This window comes from Eptatretus burgeri, chromosome 13 (genome assembly GCF_056783735.1).
Source record: "Eptatretus burgeri isolate ZD-2024b chromosome 13, Ebu_testis_v1, whole genome shotgun sequence".
Classification (NCBI taxonomy): domain Eukaryota; kingdom Metazoa; phylum Chordata; class Myxini; order Myxiniformes; family Myxinidae; genus Eptatretus; species Eptatretus burgeri.
Window position 1 is genome coordinate 39,990,658 of NC_140973.1, and position 16,739 is coordinate 40,007,396.

A 16,739-nucleotide genomic window follows, 5' to 3' on the forward strand; every position below is an offset into this window, starting at 1 on the left:
GTTCTGTAGAGATTTCCGACTTGTATCATTGATATTGAGTTTGTTTTGCTATTTCAGAGCAATGTTGTGAAAAGCTGCCAATCCCAACCATACATGGAAGTTTATAACAAACCCTAAAACTGTACTTTATGCAAAGAAAGTCACAAAGAAAATGGCATCTCAGGCAAACAATGTGTGAAAATTTGTTTTTAAGTTCAGCCAAGTCTGAAGACGACGATGGTTCACGAGCGGTATTTGACGATGTAGATTGTTTCAGAAGTCAAGGATGAGACAATGTGATAATTTTTGACCAAGGTAGAAAAATGATCAACATGATGTGGTACGAGTGACAGGTTATTAGCTGCAAAATGTCGAAAACTCGGTTTCGTTCAACAACTTTCAAAATTTGACCTTTGCATAACCTTTAAAGGTCACAAAACAATGTTGTGGACATTAAAATAAGGAAACAGTATACGTGCTATAGCTTATTGGAGTTAGTTCGTCGAAGAAGGTCGAAAACCCGGTTCGATTCCCACAACTTTGAAAATTTGACCTTTGTGGCTTTTAAAGGTCAAAGGTCAAGGATTATGACCTTTGGTGAAAAACTTCCACTGGAACATTCCAGGAACAATATAACGTCATATAGGCTATATGGCATTTCGCACTCCTCGGATTATCCATACTTTGATGAAATCAGCATAAAAACAAACTTGAAGGGGGCGCCACGGGCAAGGTGTTCGAGATAGAGCAAAATGGTTTCAAGACTTTAGGTGGGGAATGACCTCAAGATTATGCATAAAAAATATTGTCATCCGAGCTCTCAAAGTTTAGGCGGTCGTATGATTTTTCTGTCAAAATTCGCAATTTTCTAAGTTTTTGACCTTGTGACCTTGACCTTGGGACAAAAATGAAAAATCGGACAAAGACTAGTTTTAGATAATTCATTTAGCTATTCAAATACTGAAGAACCCATTCCATTCAGTCAATTCCCAAGGAGAAGATAGATTTTAAATCCGACTACCCCCTAAAAATGGCTATTTTGGGGCGTGGCTTCACCCACAATGGGCGTAGCCACACCCTCATCCAGGAAAACACAACCAGACATTGATATCGAACACAAAACCAAGTTTCATCAAGATTGGATCAAAGTGCATGGAGTTATGCTCTGGACAGACAGACACACAGACATAACAAATATAGTGGTCACTCTGGCTGGCACTCATGAACCAATACTGGGCCAATGTCCTCAGAAATAATAATATGCTTGCTTTCTTAAAGATGATGAGTAGAAGAGAAACACTCATATAATTTTTGCCAACTTAACTACTTTTTCTGCATGTAAGTTAAAGGAAGATGAGATGTTGACACGTGCAAAAGAAACATGCAGGGTATATATACAGTACAGCACAGTACATCTACTGTAATATATAAAGCTCATTGTAACCATTCACTGACTGACTAACATTAATGTTCAGTACCTTCCGGGTGAGGTAGAAAGTGGAAATTTCACATGCCGATGGACATCGAAGCCGATACACCAGGAAAATCACAGAACCGTAGGAAAGCATCCGCAAATGAAAATAGAAATAAATGAAAATAAATAAATGGCAAAAACATATGCAGATGAGTGACCCGAGACAATGGGGAAGCACGGCTTGTTATTGCTCACAATGCTTAAACATAGCCCACTAGTATGTATATATATATACATATATATTTTTTTATGAATTTATTTTATGTATTTTATGCAAAGAAAGACACTTTGATTTCTAGTGCGGTTATGATTTAAATCGTTGAGCGGCAGCCTATTAATTATAACCGCACTAGATATCGAAGTGTCAACATCACCGTCATACCGAAGAAGAAAAGAAAAAAAAAACCAGGGAGTCTGGAACACTGACGCTAACCATTACCTCGACGCGTTTCGACTTATGAGTAACTTACAAGTAACGTGTGTCGAAGTGTGTCAGCGATCGCGTAACGTGCCTGCCTACAACACGTTACTCATAGGTTAGAAATGAGTTTCGGGTATGCTAAACATTACCTCGACGTGTTTTGACTTATGAGTAACTTACAAGTAACGTGTGTCGACGTGTGTCAGCGATCGCGTATCCTGCCTACAACACGTTACTCATAGGTTAGAAATGAGTTTCGGGTATGCTAAACATGACCTCGACGCGTTTCATCTTATGAGTAACTTACAAGTAACGTGCATCGACGTGTGTCAATGATCGCGTAACGTGCCTACAACTTATGGCCAGCGTATGCGGAACGTGCGAGTCATACGCTGCAATACGTCGAAAAATTTCAAGCATGGAAAATTTGTCTAACAGCTCAGCGTACTACGATGTATGCCAGCATACTACGACGTATGCCAGCGTGCTCTTAACGTATACAAAACTTACCCATAACGTATTCGACGTGTGCCAGCGTTTTAGACAAATTTTTCATACGTCGGCATACGCTGGCTAAATCGTCAAGGTGTGACAGGGCCTTTACAGACATTGCTGCATGATGACATCATGTGTAGGAACAGCTAATTTTTAGTGCATTCCTGCTATTACAGACATTGCTGCATGATGACGTCATGTGTAGGAACAGCTTGGTTTTGTACTTTGCATGAAAACAAACACGTGATGTTTTTGCTTGTAACAGCCATTGCAGTTTCTGGAAAGCAAACATTGAGTTATAAGCGACACATCACTGTCTTAGAAACAGAAATTTACTGCGTTTGAAGTCCCACAATTTTTCTTTTTTTTAAATGAAATATCACTATTTTCTTTCCTCTGCATAATATGAGAATTATCGTACCTTCATTGGGTCAAGTATATTAGACAGCTGCCGCAATCGCTGCAGACAAAACATGCATTACCTCGTTTGAATTGTAATCAAAATGTTTCCTTTTTTACTCAAAATGGTATCTTCCTTTAATCATAGAAGATGTGTTGTTCAGTCTTCAAATGTACATGAGGCCTTTAAAACAATCTGAGCGACGTGGAGAGAAAAGGTTGGTGGCGATTTCTGAACGGCTGAAGGGCGTGGCCTGTTGAATGGGTGATGCTTAAGACCCACAGACAGACAGACCCACAGACAGACAGACCCACAGACACAAACTCAGCTTCATATATACATATATATATATATATATATATATATATATATATATACATATATATATATATATATATATATATATATATATATATATATATATATATATATATATATATATATATATATATATATATATATATATATATATATATATATATATATATATATATATATATATATATATATATATATAGTTGTGGATTTCAGAATCAGATCCCAGTAATGCACACAACATCCAGGTCCTCAGACAGTTATTGCCATGATTGCATGTTCAGAATTGACCCATCCCCTTGTCTGGTGGGATTCTAACTCTTTGATGCGTTGGAGAAGAATAGAGAATAGATTCCCCTTCTTTATTATGGGATAACCTTTTCCTCTTTACGACACGTTCATGACGTTCGATTTTATGTCAGTTTTCATTTCTGCATAAGCGACATTCACCGTTCGTGCACACGATAGATAACCGTTCGCCAAATGGAGACATTATATTCCCTCTCCATAAAGACACATTGGCTTGGAAATAGAAGATTTATTTACACATTTTATTTTGGTTATCATTTTCACTTTCGACGAATAGGACCTTTGAGTCAAGCTATTCCTGAACAGTTCATTTTGACGGTCAAACATGGCTGTGGTCTCGGATCATTTATCTCAGGCATCCACCTTTTTTTTCCTCAATGTTTGATACCCACCTTCTTCCATTGGGACTGATACCCCGTTCAGCAGCTCTGTGGACGCTAACTGGCTCTTATTCGTTTTGGGCTGAATAAAGAGGTGATAATTTCCCATTGATGTTTTGTGAGCGCTTCACGTTTTCGCTCAGTTGTTGCGGCAAATGGCTGCTTTCTGGTGTTCGTCCAATGCCCCGAACATGGCGTCATAAGCCAGGCCTGTGTTAATTGGAAGTTGCATCTCATTCGGTGGTCAGGAGAGAATGATCACGAGAATTGACAGATGGAGGTCACATACAGTGATGTGCCAATAGGCAAGCTGGATTTGGCTGAAGAGGTGCTTGAGGCTCAGCCCACACTGTTCACTAATAAAAGGACAGCAAGACTGCCTTGTACATGGTTGGAGACAGCTCTTGACAGGTCTTGACTGTTGGTGACAGCTGCTGAAAGCTCTTGACGGTTGGTAGCAGCTCCTGACATTTGATGACAACTCCTGGCAGCTTATGATGGTTGGTGACAGCTTCTGACAGCTCCTTACGGTTGGTGACAGCTCCGGACAGCTCCTGACGTTTGATGACAGCTCCTGACAGTTGGTGGCAGCTTCTAACGGTTGGTGACTGCTCCTGACAACTCCTGATGTTTGCGGACAGCAGCAATGGTGGTTAATGACAGTTGGACCATTCCTGCTTGGTACCTGGCTCTTGGCAGACCTGATTATTGGCGTATCTGGTTCTTGGCATTTCTGGTTCCTGGGGGTGACGACGTGACGTCGATTGTTGTTCAAGCCTGTTTGCGGATGGGTGCACGGTGAGGCAGGGAACTGGCAGTAGAAATGAGCCAAGCTGTGGTGAGCTCATTTGGAGAGGTAGACCAAGGCACGCTCACACATTCTGGTTTATTTTAGGAGACGCACAACTTCTGCCTTGGTAAGCTGAGACCGGATTTCTTTTCCCCCTGAATGATCTGGTGGGTACCCTTGTCTCGTGTTTAATTGTTAAGTATGGCATAGTGATAAGCATCTGCTCTTTGTCCATTTTTTCTAGAAATACTTGTTGAAGTCTTTATTTGTTTGAGATTATTTTGTTGATTGAACATTTGATTGATTTGAATTAATCCAATTAATTGACAAGGAAATAAAAAGTTCTTCAGTTTATTTATTTTTCTTAATAATAAATTCTTTGTTGACATTTCAACTTGTCTGTGATTGTCATTTCATTCCATTGATCCAGCATTGTCCGAACCTAGATGGACTGGGAGGGAATTCCCAAACTAATTCACCTGTCATAGTCTTCGTGCACCAGCGGTAAACGCTCGACTGCATTACTTAAGATATAATCAAGATAAGATTGGTACATCACGGAGGCACGTTCCCCGGTCAGGAGGCTATGTGACCTCCAGTTAAATGGCAAAATAGACGGTGGTCACTGGAACTCGTGGTTAACTGATTGGCATTTGTGGTTGTTAAGCAACCCACCGCACAACAAAGATAATTGTGAGCGGTGGCCCAATATTAAGTTTTTCTGAGGAGAAACGAGGATTAACCCCCTCATAATACACCTGGTACCCGTAATATATATATATATATATATATATATATATATATATATATATATATATATATATATATATATATATATATATATATATATATATACATGGTATGTAAATAAACGATTAACTGCTTCAAATGACCTTTGTACTTTTTGTCATTTCCTTAATTTTTTTGTGTTTTGCAGGAGTGATCCATGATCTTTGGAGATGTCATTCAATCACAACCAAAGTCTTCCACGGAAAAATGACGTTTCCTACGGAGCAAAGAGTAAACATTGTCAAGTGGTATTTTGAGACCAAATCAATTGCTTCTGTCCAGACAAGGTTCTGTACTGAACATGGAGTGCATCCCAGAAACAAGCCAAGCAAGCCAACCATTTGGAAACTTGTGAAAAAGTTCAAAAGTGAAGGGACGATTCTCAACATTAACAAGGGAAGGTCCGGTCGCCCAAGAAGTGTACGGTGTGAAAGAAACATGGAACGAGTTCGTGAGTCAGTCATGCAAAGTCTGAAGAAATCACATCGACAAAGATCGATTGAACTGGGTCTCACTTCCAGAAGTATCAGAAGAATAATGAAACAAGATTTGAACCTCTTTCTGTACCACATCACCAAGCCCATAAATTAACACGTGGATAAAGCAGTCCGAGTCATAATGTGCGAGAGGCTGCAGCAGAAGATGGAGGCAAACACAAACTGGATTCGTGATGTGTGGTTTAGTGACGAGGTACACTTTCACATCAATGGTGCTGTCAAGTCACACAACATTTTCTGGGGAAGTCAACATCCAGATGAGGTTGAAGAGAAGTCACTTAAGGGTTGGAAAGTCGCTGCTTTTGTGGCGGTTAGCAATAGAGGTGTGTGGCTTAAGCACTCGGCAAGTGGCTTTAGCACTTTCTGTGTATGTATGTTTATATATATAATCAAGATAAGATATATGTACATAGATATATATGTATATGTATGTATGTATGTATTGTTAAGCGGAAAAGTCCACCCTATATATTTTTAACCTCCGCCATCGAAGATCGGAGGTTACTGTTTTCACCCCTTTCTGGTTGTTTGTGAACAGTATAACGGAAAAACTCGACGGATTTCGACGAAACTTAGTGGGGGGATTAGGTATGGTCCAAGGATCATGCCATTAGATTTTGGACTCGGTCAAAAATCCAATATGGCCGCTATGGCGGCCATTTAGAAAAAATATTTGAATTTTTTTTTTGCATTTCTACATGTTTTAAGTGATTTCCAACCCCCCGCCCAAAAAAAAATTGTTAGAGGAAAAAAAAAATTTTTGCAACTTTTTTTTTTTAAACAAAATTTCGATTTTTTTTTGTTTTTTTTTGCATTTATACATGTTATAAGTGATTTCCAACAAAAAACATGCCAAAATTATAATTGTGGCTGATTTTGGAACTTCAGGTGGATATACCCACGTACAATCAATTTCTGTCTCAAGGAATCGAGTTATGACGAATGAATTGAGTATGGAAAAGTTAAAAGTAAAAGGGAAAGTTGCAAACTATAACTCTGAGCACTGGTGACGTCAAATTGAATGAATAGGATATCAGGTTCACTTGAGTGACCTAGCAGTATTGGCGGCGGAGGTTTTGCACTCTACCGAGTGCTCCCCCTCTAATTTGAATTGTGTGATGCTCTCCTTGAATTAAACTGTTTGTTTCTTTCTCCAATGTTCCCAACAATGACCTTTCAAATGATAAAATTTTCAAAAACAAAGACATTCATCTCACCTGAACTGAGAGCTGTCAAATTATTTTTGCATTGATCAAAATGTTTGCTCAAAAAACAAGCATTTTCACGTTGGTTGTTTCTGTCTTCGGAGCTGAAGGATGAATTGGAATTATCTTTTATCTTTGTTCCAGGGCTGTCTGGTCGTGATGCTTCATCCATGGTTGGCATCAGTGAGGCCTGCAATGCACATCATTGAGAGAAAGGTCAGTGTCATTGGGAAAATGGCCAAAGACAGTGTACATCCATAGTTGAATTAAACCGATAGGGGCCTGCCACAGAAAGGAATAATTTTGTTCTCTTCTTATTCGTAACTCACCATGCCTATACACATTGCTTCCCCGACGGGTTTAATCACGTCAGTATGATGTACGTCACAAACATATTGCACATCTATCGACGAGTCTCCATGAGGATATAAAATGAAATGAAACATGCAAAAAAAGGATATTTTATAACATGTAGTTGTTTGTTTTGGTTGTTGTCATGACTGTGGTTGTTGTTGTTGTTTGTGCGCTCCATCAATGCACCATTATATATTTTCTTCTTGTCTCTGGAAGTATTACCATACATATATTTTATTGTGTTCTCCATCCGTGTCTGTCACACTTTATTCTAAAGAGTTCCTGTTATTGCACCATTTGAACTGCAACATAAAGCTCTAAGTCCTGCTTCTTCCTCTTCCCTAAAGGACAGACAGGCTTTTAAAACAGGAATTCCAGTGAATAAACAGACAAAAGTTTTGTTCCAAGTTAAAGGCCCGGTCACACCTTGACGTTTTAGCCAGCGATGGCAACGTATTAAAATGTATGCAAAATGCTGGCTTACGTTGAACTTTTGATGTTTTTTTTAAAGATTCGGACGTATTCATAGCGACTTGGTCTTATGTATAACGCATTGGTAACGGACACAGACATTTCGTTGTGTTATAGATAACTTATACCAACGAATGCTGAACCTGTTGTCGGCCTACACAACCGATGCCCAACGATAGTGGCTTAAGCACTCGTGGCTTAAGCACTCGGCAAGTGGCTTTAGCACTTTCTGTGTATGTATGTTTATATATATAATCAAGATAAGATATATGTACATAGATATATATGTATATGTATGTATGTATGTATTGTTAAGCGGAAAAGTCCACCCGTTGCGGAAAAGCGGAAAAGTCCACGTCTTTGCGTAAGCGGAAAAGTCCACGCATCGCCGACGATGTCGTGACGTAGCCTATTAAAAGGCTGACGCACAACGATTCGAATCATAACTGCCGTAGAAATGGAAGTGTCAACATCGCGGTCACACCTTGGCGATCTTGCCAGCGTATGCCGACCTAAGAAAAATGTGTCTAAAACGTTGGGGCACATCAAATACGGTATGAGTAAGTTTGGTATACGTGAGTACAACGCTAAAGTACGCTATCATACGTCGTAGTAAGTAGAGTACGTCAAGAAATTTTAAACATGTTCAAAATTTTACGACGTACTCGGCGTATGACACACGTTCCGCATGCGATGGGGATAAGTTTTACACACGATATGCGGACGCTTACACACGTCCACAAAGGCTACTTATAAGCTACTCATAAGTCGAAACACGTCGCGGTAATGTCTTTTTTACGCGAAACTTATTTCTAACTTGTGTTTGACGTGCTTTGAACGAATTCTTTACGTAGTCCCAACACACATCGACGTATGTAGACGTATTCCAATGACGTCTTCCGGTCGACAAAAAAAAAATTTTTTACGTGTTTCTAGCTTACAACTGCCATATAAAGACGTGTTCCCAGCGGTTTTGGGAATTGGTATATAAAAATGCTGCTCATAAAAGGGGAACCCAACAGTGTTTTCGAGTCCTTTTTGAGTCGATGTCCATGTCAGCAGTAACAGTAGCAGTATCAGTATTAGTATTAGTATTAGTATTAGTATTAGTAGTAGTTTGTTCATGTTGGCAGTAGTAGGCGAGTGTGAGGGGGAGGGTGTGGGTTATGATGGATCGTCCTTGCGTCCGCGTGTCCACGGGTAGGAGACATCTTTTCACCATTGTTCGAAGTTCTTCACGGCTAATTTTTTATGGGGCTTTTTCAACAATGAGCTATAGCTTGTTTTTACGATTTAGGTCTATTCATAACGGGTTGGACAAATGCACAATGAACTAATAATGTGCATAGAGCGCTTTGATTACTTATAGATATGATATACCAACGAATAATTATCATGAGGCCGGCGTTCACAAACTATGCCCAACGATAGCCTAACTTATCCATATCGTGCGGCAGTTTATCTTTGCCGGTGACGTAGGGTTTGCTATTCATAGGCTGCCACTCAACGATTTAAATGGCTGCATCTCCACTATTGAAAGTAGACGCTTGCGCTCAACAATTGGATTTTTTTTACACTCAACGACTTTTAAACGGTACCACTCAGCTATTTTCATTGTTTACAATGAACGATTTTAATTGCTGTCACTCGCCTTTGTTTTTTGATGCTGGGGTTTGGAAATTTGAAGCGTTTCTTCTGAACGTGTTAAAACACTCAAACTCGACTATTTTAAATAGACGCTGCCGATGGACAATTGGAATCATAGCCAAGCTAGATATCAAGTGTGAACATCCTCGTCATGCCGAAGAAAAGTTTGAAGAATGCTGCAAATAAGTGTCCTGGCCGTGGCCGTGGACGCTGACGCAAGGACGATCCATTATACCGACGTCTTTCAGCCTATGAGTAACTTAAAAGTAACGTCTGTCGATGTGTGGCAACGATCGCGTAACGTGCCAACAACACGTTAATCATAGGTTAGAAATAAGTTTCGGGTACGCTAAACATTACCTCGGCGTGTCTCAACTTATGATTAACTTACAAGTAGCATGTGTTGACGTCTGTCAACGATCGCAGACCGTGCATACAACTTGTGGCCAGCGTAGTGGAATGTGTGAGTCATACGCCGGCATACGTCGTGAAATTTCAAGCATGAAAAAATTTGAGGACAACCGAAAAGTACAACGTTTAAAGCCAGCATACAACGACGTATGGCAGTGTTTTTCAGCGTGCTCTCAATGTTATCAAAACTTACCCATAACGTATTCAACGTGTGTCGGCGTTTTAGAAAAAAAATTCAAAAATCGGCATACGTTGGCTAAAACGTCAAGGTGTGACCGGGCCTTAATCGATTATTCGCTTTTTAATGGTCCCATTTTTATTCTTCCATACGACAGCATGAACCCTTTAGAATAGAGTGTGATGGACATGCACATACAGGGACAGATGCCTCTCCTTTTAGTAATCGATTAACCTGCTAAATTGCTTTCAACTTTCAAGTACTTTTTTGAACAACAGTACTTTGTAGAGTCACAAGAACTACGACAAAAAAATATGTTGCTGCAACAGATTGAAATTGGTTTGACATGGTCCATATTTGCCCAATACGTCTTTGGTAAATTTCCCCTCACTTTTATGCTACGTGGAACAGCGTTATCCACAAGGATTTTGTTTATTGTTTGTTGGCTTTCCCCACATCAATTATTTTTACCTCATTGTTTCCATGAAAGCTGCCCTGTAACAAAACACTTCCTTACAATAAAATTTACCTGATGTTTTTGCACCTGGACCTTAATATAATTTGTTTACCTGCAGTGGAATAAGATGGGGCAAAATCCCCCCCCACCCCTCCCCTGAACCCCATATAACATCTTTGGTCCTGGTTACATGTTCAGTATACAGAGGAGGTATATGTACTGCTGAAGGGGTAGGGAAGAGTCATCTTGCCCAACTTTTCACCTGCAGCAGTATCATTCCCCACTTTTATTCCATTACAACCTCACACAGACAGCGTACTTGCCTTTAAGCTGTCTAGTATGGGTTTGATGCCAATGGAGCATGTTTGAACTGAAAAATGTCATCCTGGTGCTCCACAAACAGGGCAATGCAAAATAAAGTACACCATCTTTTTTGAGTTGGTATTAAGCCAGGCTTGTCTGTTCGCATTTTATTGTGAATGTTAAAAATCAATTGGCACATTTTAAATAAGATACGTCATCATGTGACGGCACCCTATCCAAATTCTAAATTCCTACCTGAAGCCAATGTTCTACCCATTTATATTTATCTCCCTGGAAGCTGCTTTAGCAGGACCAACTCTGCTATTGTTGAGAGGCATTTTAACATGATTGTCGGATCAGATTACAACTCCAAGTAAATTCCTGGTTGCTTCTATCTGACTGAATGAGCTTATCTTGTCAAATTGCAGAACGATGGTGTGTCCATTATGACCAATATACTGTATACCACAGTTGTTTTGAAATTAAATCACAGTCAATACTTCAATGTCTGTAATTTATATCTTACAATATAAAATTCTGTCATATAATATTGTCAAGACCACAAGGATTTAGAGGTCCCAAACCAACTTTCACATTCAGCTATTCTCACTTGGTGCTCATCAAACTTGGATGTCTAACACGTGCCTATGCTGACATGGGCTCCCCCATGAGGCCAACATCAATATTTCATCTGGAATCATAAGTTATTTTGCTTAATAAGACTGTTTAACCAATCTTACTCAATGCCTTCCTCTAGTGAAGGACAATTTGTAGTACTTAACAATAGCAGGGTAAAGTTGGTCGGCCCAAAATGGAGGAGCCATCAAGGACAAGTTCCACTCAAGATTGGAGGTAGCCAATGGATGGTAACAAATTACACCACACAGTCAAAGAAAATAATTCTGGTAATGGCAATTAGCACCCGTTATAGCTATCTCCCAGGAATCTGCTATCATCATATGCAAACATAGAACAACAGAAAGACCATCACACACAAATATAATAGCTAATGAAAGCAGACAAGCCATAACCAGAGCGATTGCACGTAGAGAACCATATAATGTATTGTGGAGTACTATGTGGTATTACGTAAAATTTTAATTTTCTCTTCACCTGGTACACAAGGGTAAAATGTAAATGTCTTTGTTGCATGTTTCAGGTTATGTAAACCCATGATAACAAAAGAGACTGACAGTGGCTGTTACTGGTATTTAAATATGACTGAGTTAAATATTAGCAGGGACCTGCAGAAATTCCACATAATATAAATGACTTCAAATACTTAACCCCCCCCCCCCCTCCTCCCCCATCCCAACCACAAGTTCTCAACACCACCTCCAACCCCAAGTAATCAACACCCCCACCAACCCCAAGTCTTTAACTTCTCACCCCACCCCCTTAAAATTCCAAGTCATCACCCCCTCCCCCCCCCCCAGTCCTCAACCATTCCCCCACTGCAAGTCCCAACACCCTTTCCCTTCTCTGTTCCCTCCTCCCAACCACAACTCCTCAACCCCTCCCCCATCCCAACACCTCAACCTAACCCTGCCAACTCTCTGTCCTCCTCTCTCCCCATCTTCTTCAAGTCTATCTCCTCCAACACCTCAACCCCCCTCTCCCAACTCTCTGTCCTCTCTCTGCCCCTCTTCACCCAAACTCTCTGTCCTCCCCTCCCCTTTTCTTCTTCAAGACATCAAACCCCCTTTCCAACCCCAATCCTCAAAGTTCCTCAACCTCCCTCTCCCAACTCTCTGGCCCTCTCTGCCCTCCCCCCCCCAATCCAGACTCCATATCCCCCGCCCGTCCCCACCCTAACTCTCTGTCCTCTCATCCTTTCTTCTTCAAATCCTCAACCCCTCCCCCCAGTTCATCAACCTCCCTCTTGTAACTCTCTGCCCCCCACCAGCACTCTGTATTCCACTCCCCCTTTCTTCCCGTTCTTAACAACATTACACAAGGATACACAAGTAACTTTGGCGCAGGAGGAAGCCATTCGGCCCATCATTTCATTTCATTCCATTATTTTTTATTGTTCACATGAAACATGGAAATTTTTCATTCACTGGCAATTCAATTCAAAAATGGTGCATGATATCCTTTTTGCATTAGCATTAAACATATGAATTTCATTTGAATGATATGAAACGAAAATGACAAGAGCACAAAGGCGAATGCCTGAACAATTAAAACATGCATTGTTCCTGTTCGTTAAGAACAATGTTAAAAGTAAATAACAATGGAATGGCAAATTCACAATCTCTTCCCCCTCTCTTCCCATTGTTAACAACATTCCAGTTCTCATTATTTAAGCACAATGTTAAAAGTGAAATGTTTTTTTTTTAAGTCGTTTAATTCACAATCTTGTGAGATTCCATCATCTCATGATTCTTCAGTAAAATTAGTGGTTAAGTAAGCTAAATGATAAAACAAAAACATATTAGATCATTTGTAATGAGAAAAATTCCCCCCCACTCGCATTGTTTTTCCGTCTCAGTCTCTTGGACTTCGGCTTTGCTGTTCGTTTTTCCTCCTTCTCTCCTCTTCCTTTTGTCCTGTTGTGTTCTGATCTGTTTTGTGTACTGGGAACAGCTCTTCCATGAGCGTCGACTATGTATACAAAAAAAAAATGATATGCAACTGGAACTCCTCGCCCAGGCAAAAATGCTACAATTAAAACTATAATATATGAGAATGGTACTTTCATATACTACAGTAATCTGTAGATAATTATTACAGGAAAGGAATGCTATTTTGCCATGGTCAAAGACCTTGACAATGAACTAGGTTTTATGGTAGTTTAAGAGAAAATAGTCGCATGGACGAACAGAGGAACAAACAAGAAATAAGTCATGCATAGCACGATACTTGCGAAATCAAAAAAAACAAATTTGACCTTTAAAAATAATTGGTGGTTGAATTCAATAACCAAAATTTACAATGAAAATTGACAATTTTAGAAATTTGACCTATGTTGACCTTTTGGCCCATGTTGACCTTAAAATAATTGGTGGTTGAATTAAGCGAGCTGATGTGCAAATTTCTAATCAATCAGATGAAAATTGAGGATTTTAGAAATTTGACAAAGTTGGTGACCTTTGGCCAATGTTGACCTTTTGACCTCAAAAACAAGAGGCTTCTTGCTGATCACAAACTCTACCATGTGGTGAAGTTTCGTGAAGATCGGTTTAAAATTGTGACCTATAGGACATTGACAAACAGACAAACAAACAGACAGACAAGCCGGTAGGTGACGAGGGATTCGCTCGGATCGAAGCGCTGGATACGATGCTTTTCATTCTGACTGAGCCACCGACGAAGATTCATTGTCAAGACGTATTGGTTCACATACAATTGTTCCTCTGCCTGGCAAGATTTTTCCTATTCTGAATTTTGCCAACTGGCACTCCTCACAGGACGACCATTTGAAAAATAAAACCTAAATCAAAAATCGGCTCGATTAAAATTTTCTAAATATCTCGAAGTGTTTAATTCCGAAGTCTCGCTTCTCTACATTCAAAACTGAAGGACAAGTATTGAAAATACTGTACGCGGTTTTTCGGCCGCTGCACAGCAATGGGTGGTTGCTAGGCAATGAAATTCAAACGCGCACATTCCCAACAAATACTGCACATGTTGGCAAAGTTTCATCCAAATCAGTTCGCTGGTTTGTGCTGTGGAGCCTCGCGTTGCAGACACATATATATATATATATATATATATATATATATATATATATATATATATATATATATATATATATATATATATATATATATACACACACACACACACACACACACACACACACACACACACACAATAAGGACTATCTAGCATATATAGCGAATCCAACAGACGAAGCGTATTATTATATAGGATTTATGCTCACTACTTCTGACCATTTTATTTTTTTGTATACACTGTCGAGGCTCGTATGAGAGTGAACACACAGAACCTATACTACAACAAGGGGAGCAGGAGACAAGAGGAGTGGGAGAGGGAAGGAAAAAACAGTGGGGAACAGAGACATGAGGGGATCTGTGGAAGAGAGAGGGATGGGGAAAGGTACACAGGGTAAACAAGATGGACATTACAGGGACTTTCATGAAGGAAAGCAGGGAATTTGAAGGAGTGGGTTTAGGGTGGATTAATGGGGGTAGAAAAGATTGTAGTTTTAGATGGGGGTGAACAGCTGTTTTGAAGACCTGGAAGGAAGTATGGGATTGAAGAGAGTGTGGAAATTTGTTCCAAAGGTGGGGAAAAGAGGAATGAAAGAGTGAAGGTGAGCAGTGATTCACAATTTTGGTAGTTTTACAAGAAGGGGGTTGCTGGCGGACCTTGAGCGCCCTGTGTAAATATTGGGGGGGGGGGGGACATATGGCAGACAGAGCAAGGGGGCAAGGCCACAGAGGAGAGGACAGAAGACAGAAAGACCACAGACCTGCCTGTGGTGAGAGTGAGAATGTCAAAGGCTTTGCCTCATCACAGGAGATACCAATGATCCTAAATGCCTTGCTTTTCTGCAACGTGAAGCTGAGAAAGTTGAGAGGAGGGAGCACCAGCCCAGAGAAAAGAGCACTACTCCTTCAGGCTGCGAACAAAAGCTTTGTATTGCAGAAAATTCAAAAAAGTCCATCAACATTGTGGTACTCTTGGGATTCTGTGGACACCATAATTACTTTCAACAACATGCTGATAAATACGTAACTTAGGCAGTCTTTTCATGCAAATTTTAGAAACCAAAAATGCAAACAGGACTTTGTAAGCTGACTTATGGAGGAAGCTCAAAGATTAGTGATGGATGTTATGTCAGGGAAGACTTTTGAAAGTTTTTTTTATATTTCTTTATTTTTATAAAGAGTTTATCCAACACAAATTGCTTTAGTTACTGAATGAGCTGAATCAAAATCTGTCCATCTACCCGCAGAGCTTTAATTTGTGATTTATTTCTGCTGCTTTGGGTTCTTACTTGACCTCGTTCATGAATGAAACAGGGCACAACCCTTGAATCTCATTTCTATGCATAAGGGCAGCATGTAACGTGATACTTTATACGTGATAAGATTGTGGACATGTGATATGAATAAGTTATGCAGTTATCCTCCAGAATAAAGGATTCTCTTTTTAAGAAAGATAGCCCAAAGTATTATCAGTTAATGTTGAACAGCTGAAGATTGATTTTTGGAACAACCATATCGGCACAAAGCTGACTTCGAAAGACCAAGATGAATGCCTGCACAAGTTAAAAATCATTCATCTTCTCTGGTGGAAAGTATAATGACCATATTTATCCAAGTGTAGTCTGGGTGACATTATTGAAAATTAACATTAGTGTTTCGGCCATTTAATGGTAACAAATATTTATATGGGCTCTCTTTTTATACAAGCTTACATCTGGCCTTGCTTCTCTCCTACTTCTACACTCCCCAAGCCACCCCAGGTTACACATGTTCCTCGAGAAACCCTCATCCCACCCACCTCTTCCCAAAGTCCAGACTGGTTGCCCACCTACATTCATTAGTTCCCTTGTTCTTCCAATTGTGGAATTGTCTCCCTGTGTCCATTGTCTCGTCATCTTCACTTCAGTTTTTGAAATGTGGTGCCCATCACTACCTCATGCACTCACCGGCCATGCGCATCCATTATCTCTTCTACACATGCTGATTGTTTTCCATCCTGTTACTCGTCTTTGTGTTTTTCCTCCTCGGGTATGTCCATCTCCCACCCCCCACTACAATACCCTTTGGTAGTTTGTGAACCTGCTGCCCTTCGTCATTCAGATCCTCCATGAGCTCCCTTGTATAAAACAAATATCAACAGCAGTAAGTTGTTCATAGAGTGCAAAGAAAAATATCACGAAAATG

The 16,739-nt window shown here is 40.0% G+C and overlaps 2 protein-coding genes across 8 annotated transcripts in view; one reads left to right on the forward strand and one right to left on the reverse strand.

Annotated features, from left to right (window-relative positions):
- The window catches only part of LOC147014271 (transcription activator GLI3-like), a 200,252-nt gene that overhangs the window by 138,548 nt on the left and 44,965 nt on the right, over positions 1–16,739 (reverse strand). For all 6 annotated transcript variants that reach the window (XM_085852107.1, XM_085852108.1, XM_085852104.1 and 3 more), the window contains exon 2: positions 7,067–7,244. In XM_085852107.1, the coding sequence (XP_085708233.1) occupies positions 7,067–7,235 (169 nt within the window). In that variant the 5' untranslated portion in view covers positions 7,236–7,244. The remainder of the gene's footprint in view (positions 1–7,066; positions 7,245–16,739) is intronic.
- The window catches only part of LOC147014272 (uncharacterized), a 45,928-nt gene that overhangs the window by 25,144 nt on the left and 4,045 nt on the right, over positions 1–16,739 (forward strand). Inside the window, exons 2-3 of one of the 2 annotated variants that reach the window (XM_085852109.1) lie at positions 5,501–6,172; positions 7,199–7,270. The gene's annotated coding sequence lies outside the window, so the exon portion shown is untranslated. The remainder of the gene's footprint in view (positions 1–5,500; positions 6,173–7,198; positions 7,271–16,739) is intronic. The other variant, XM_085852110.1, reaches the window with a different exon arrangement.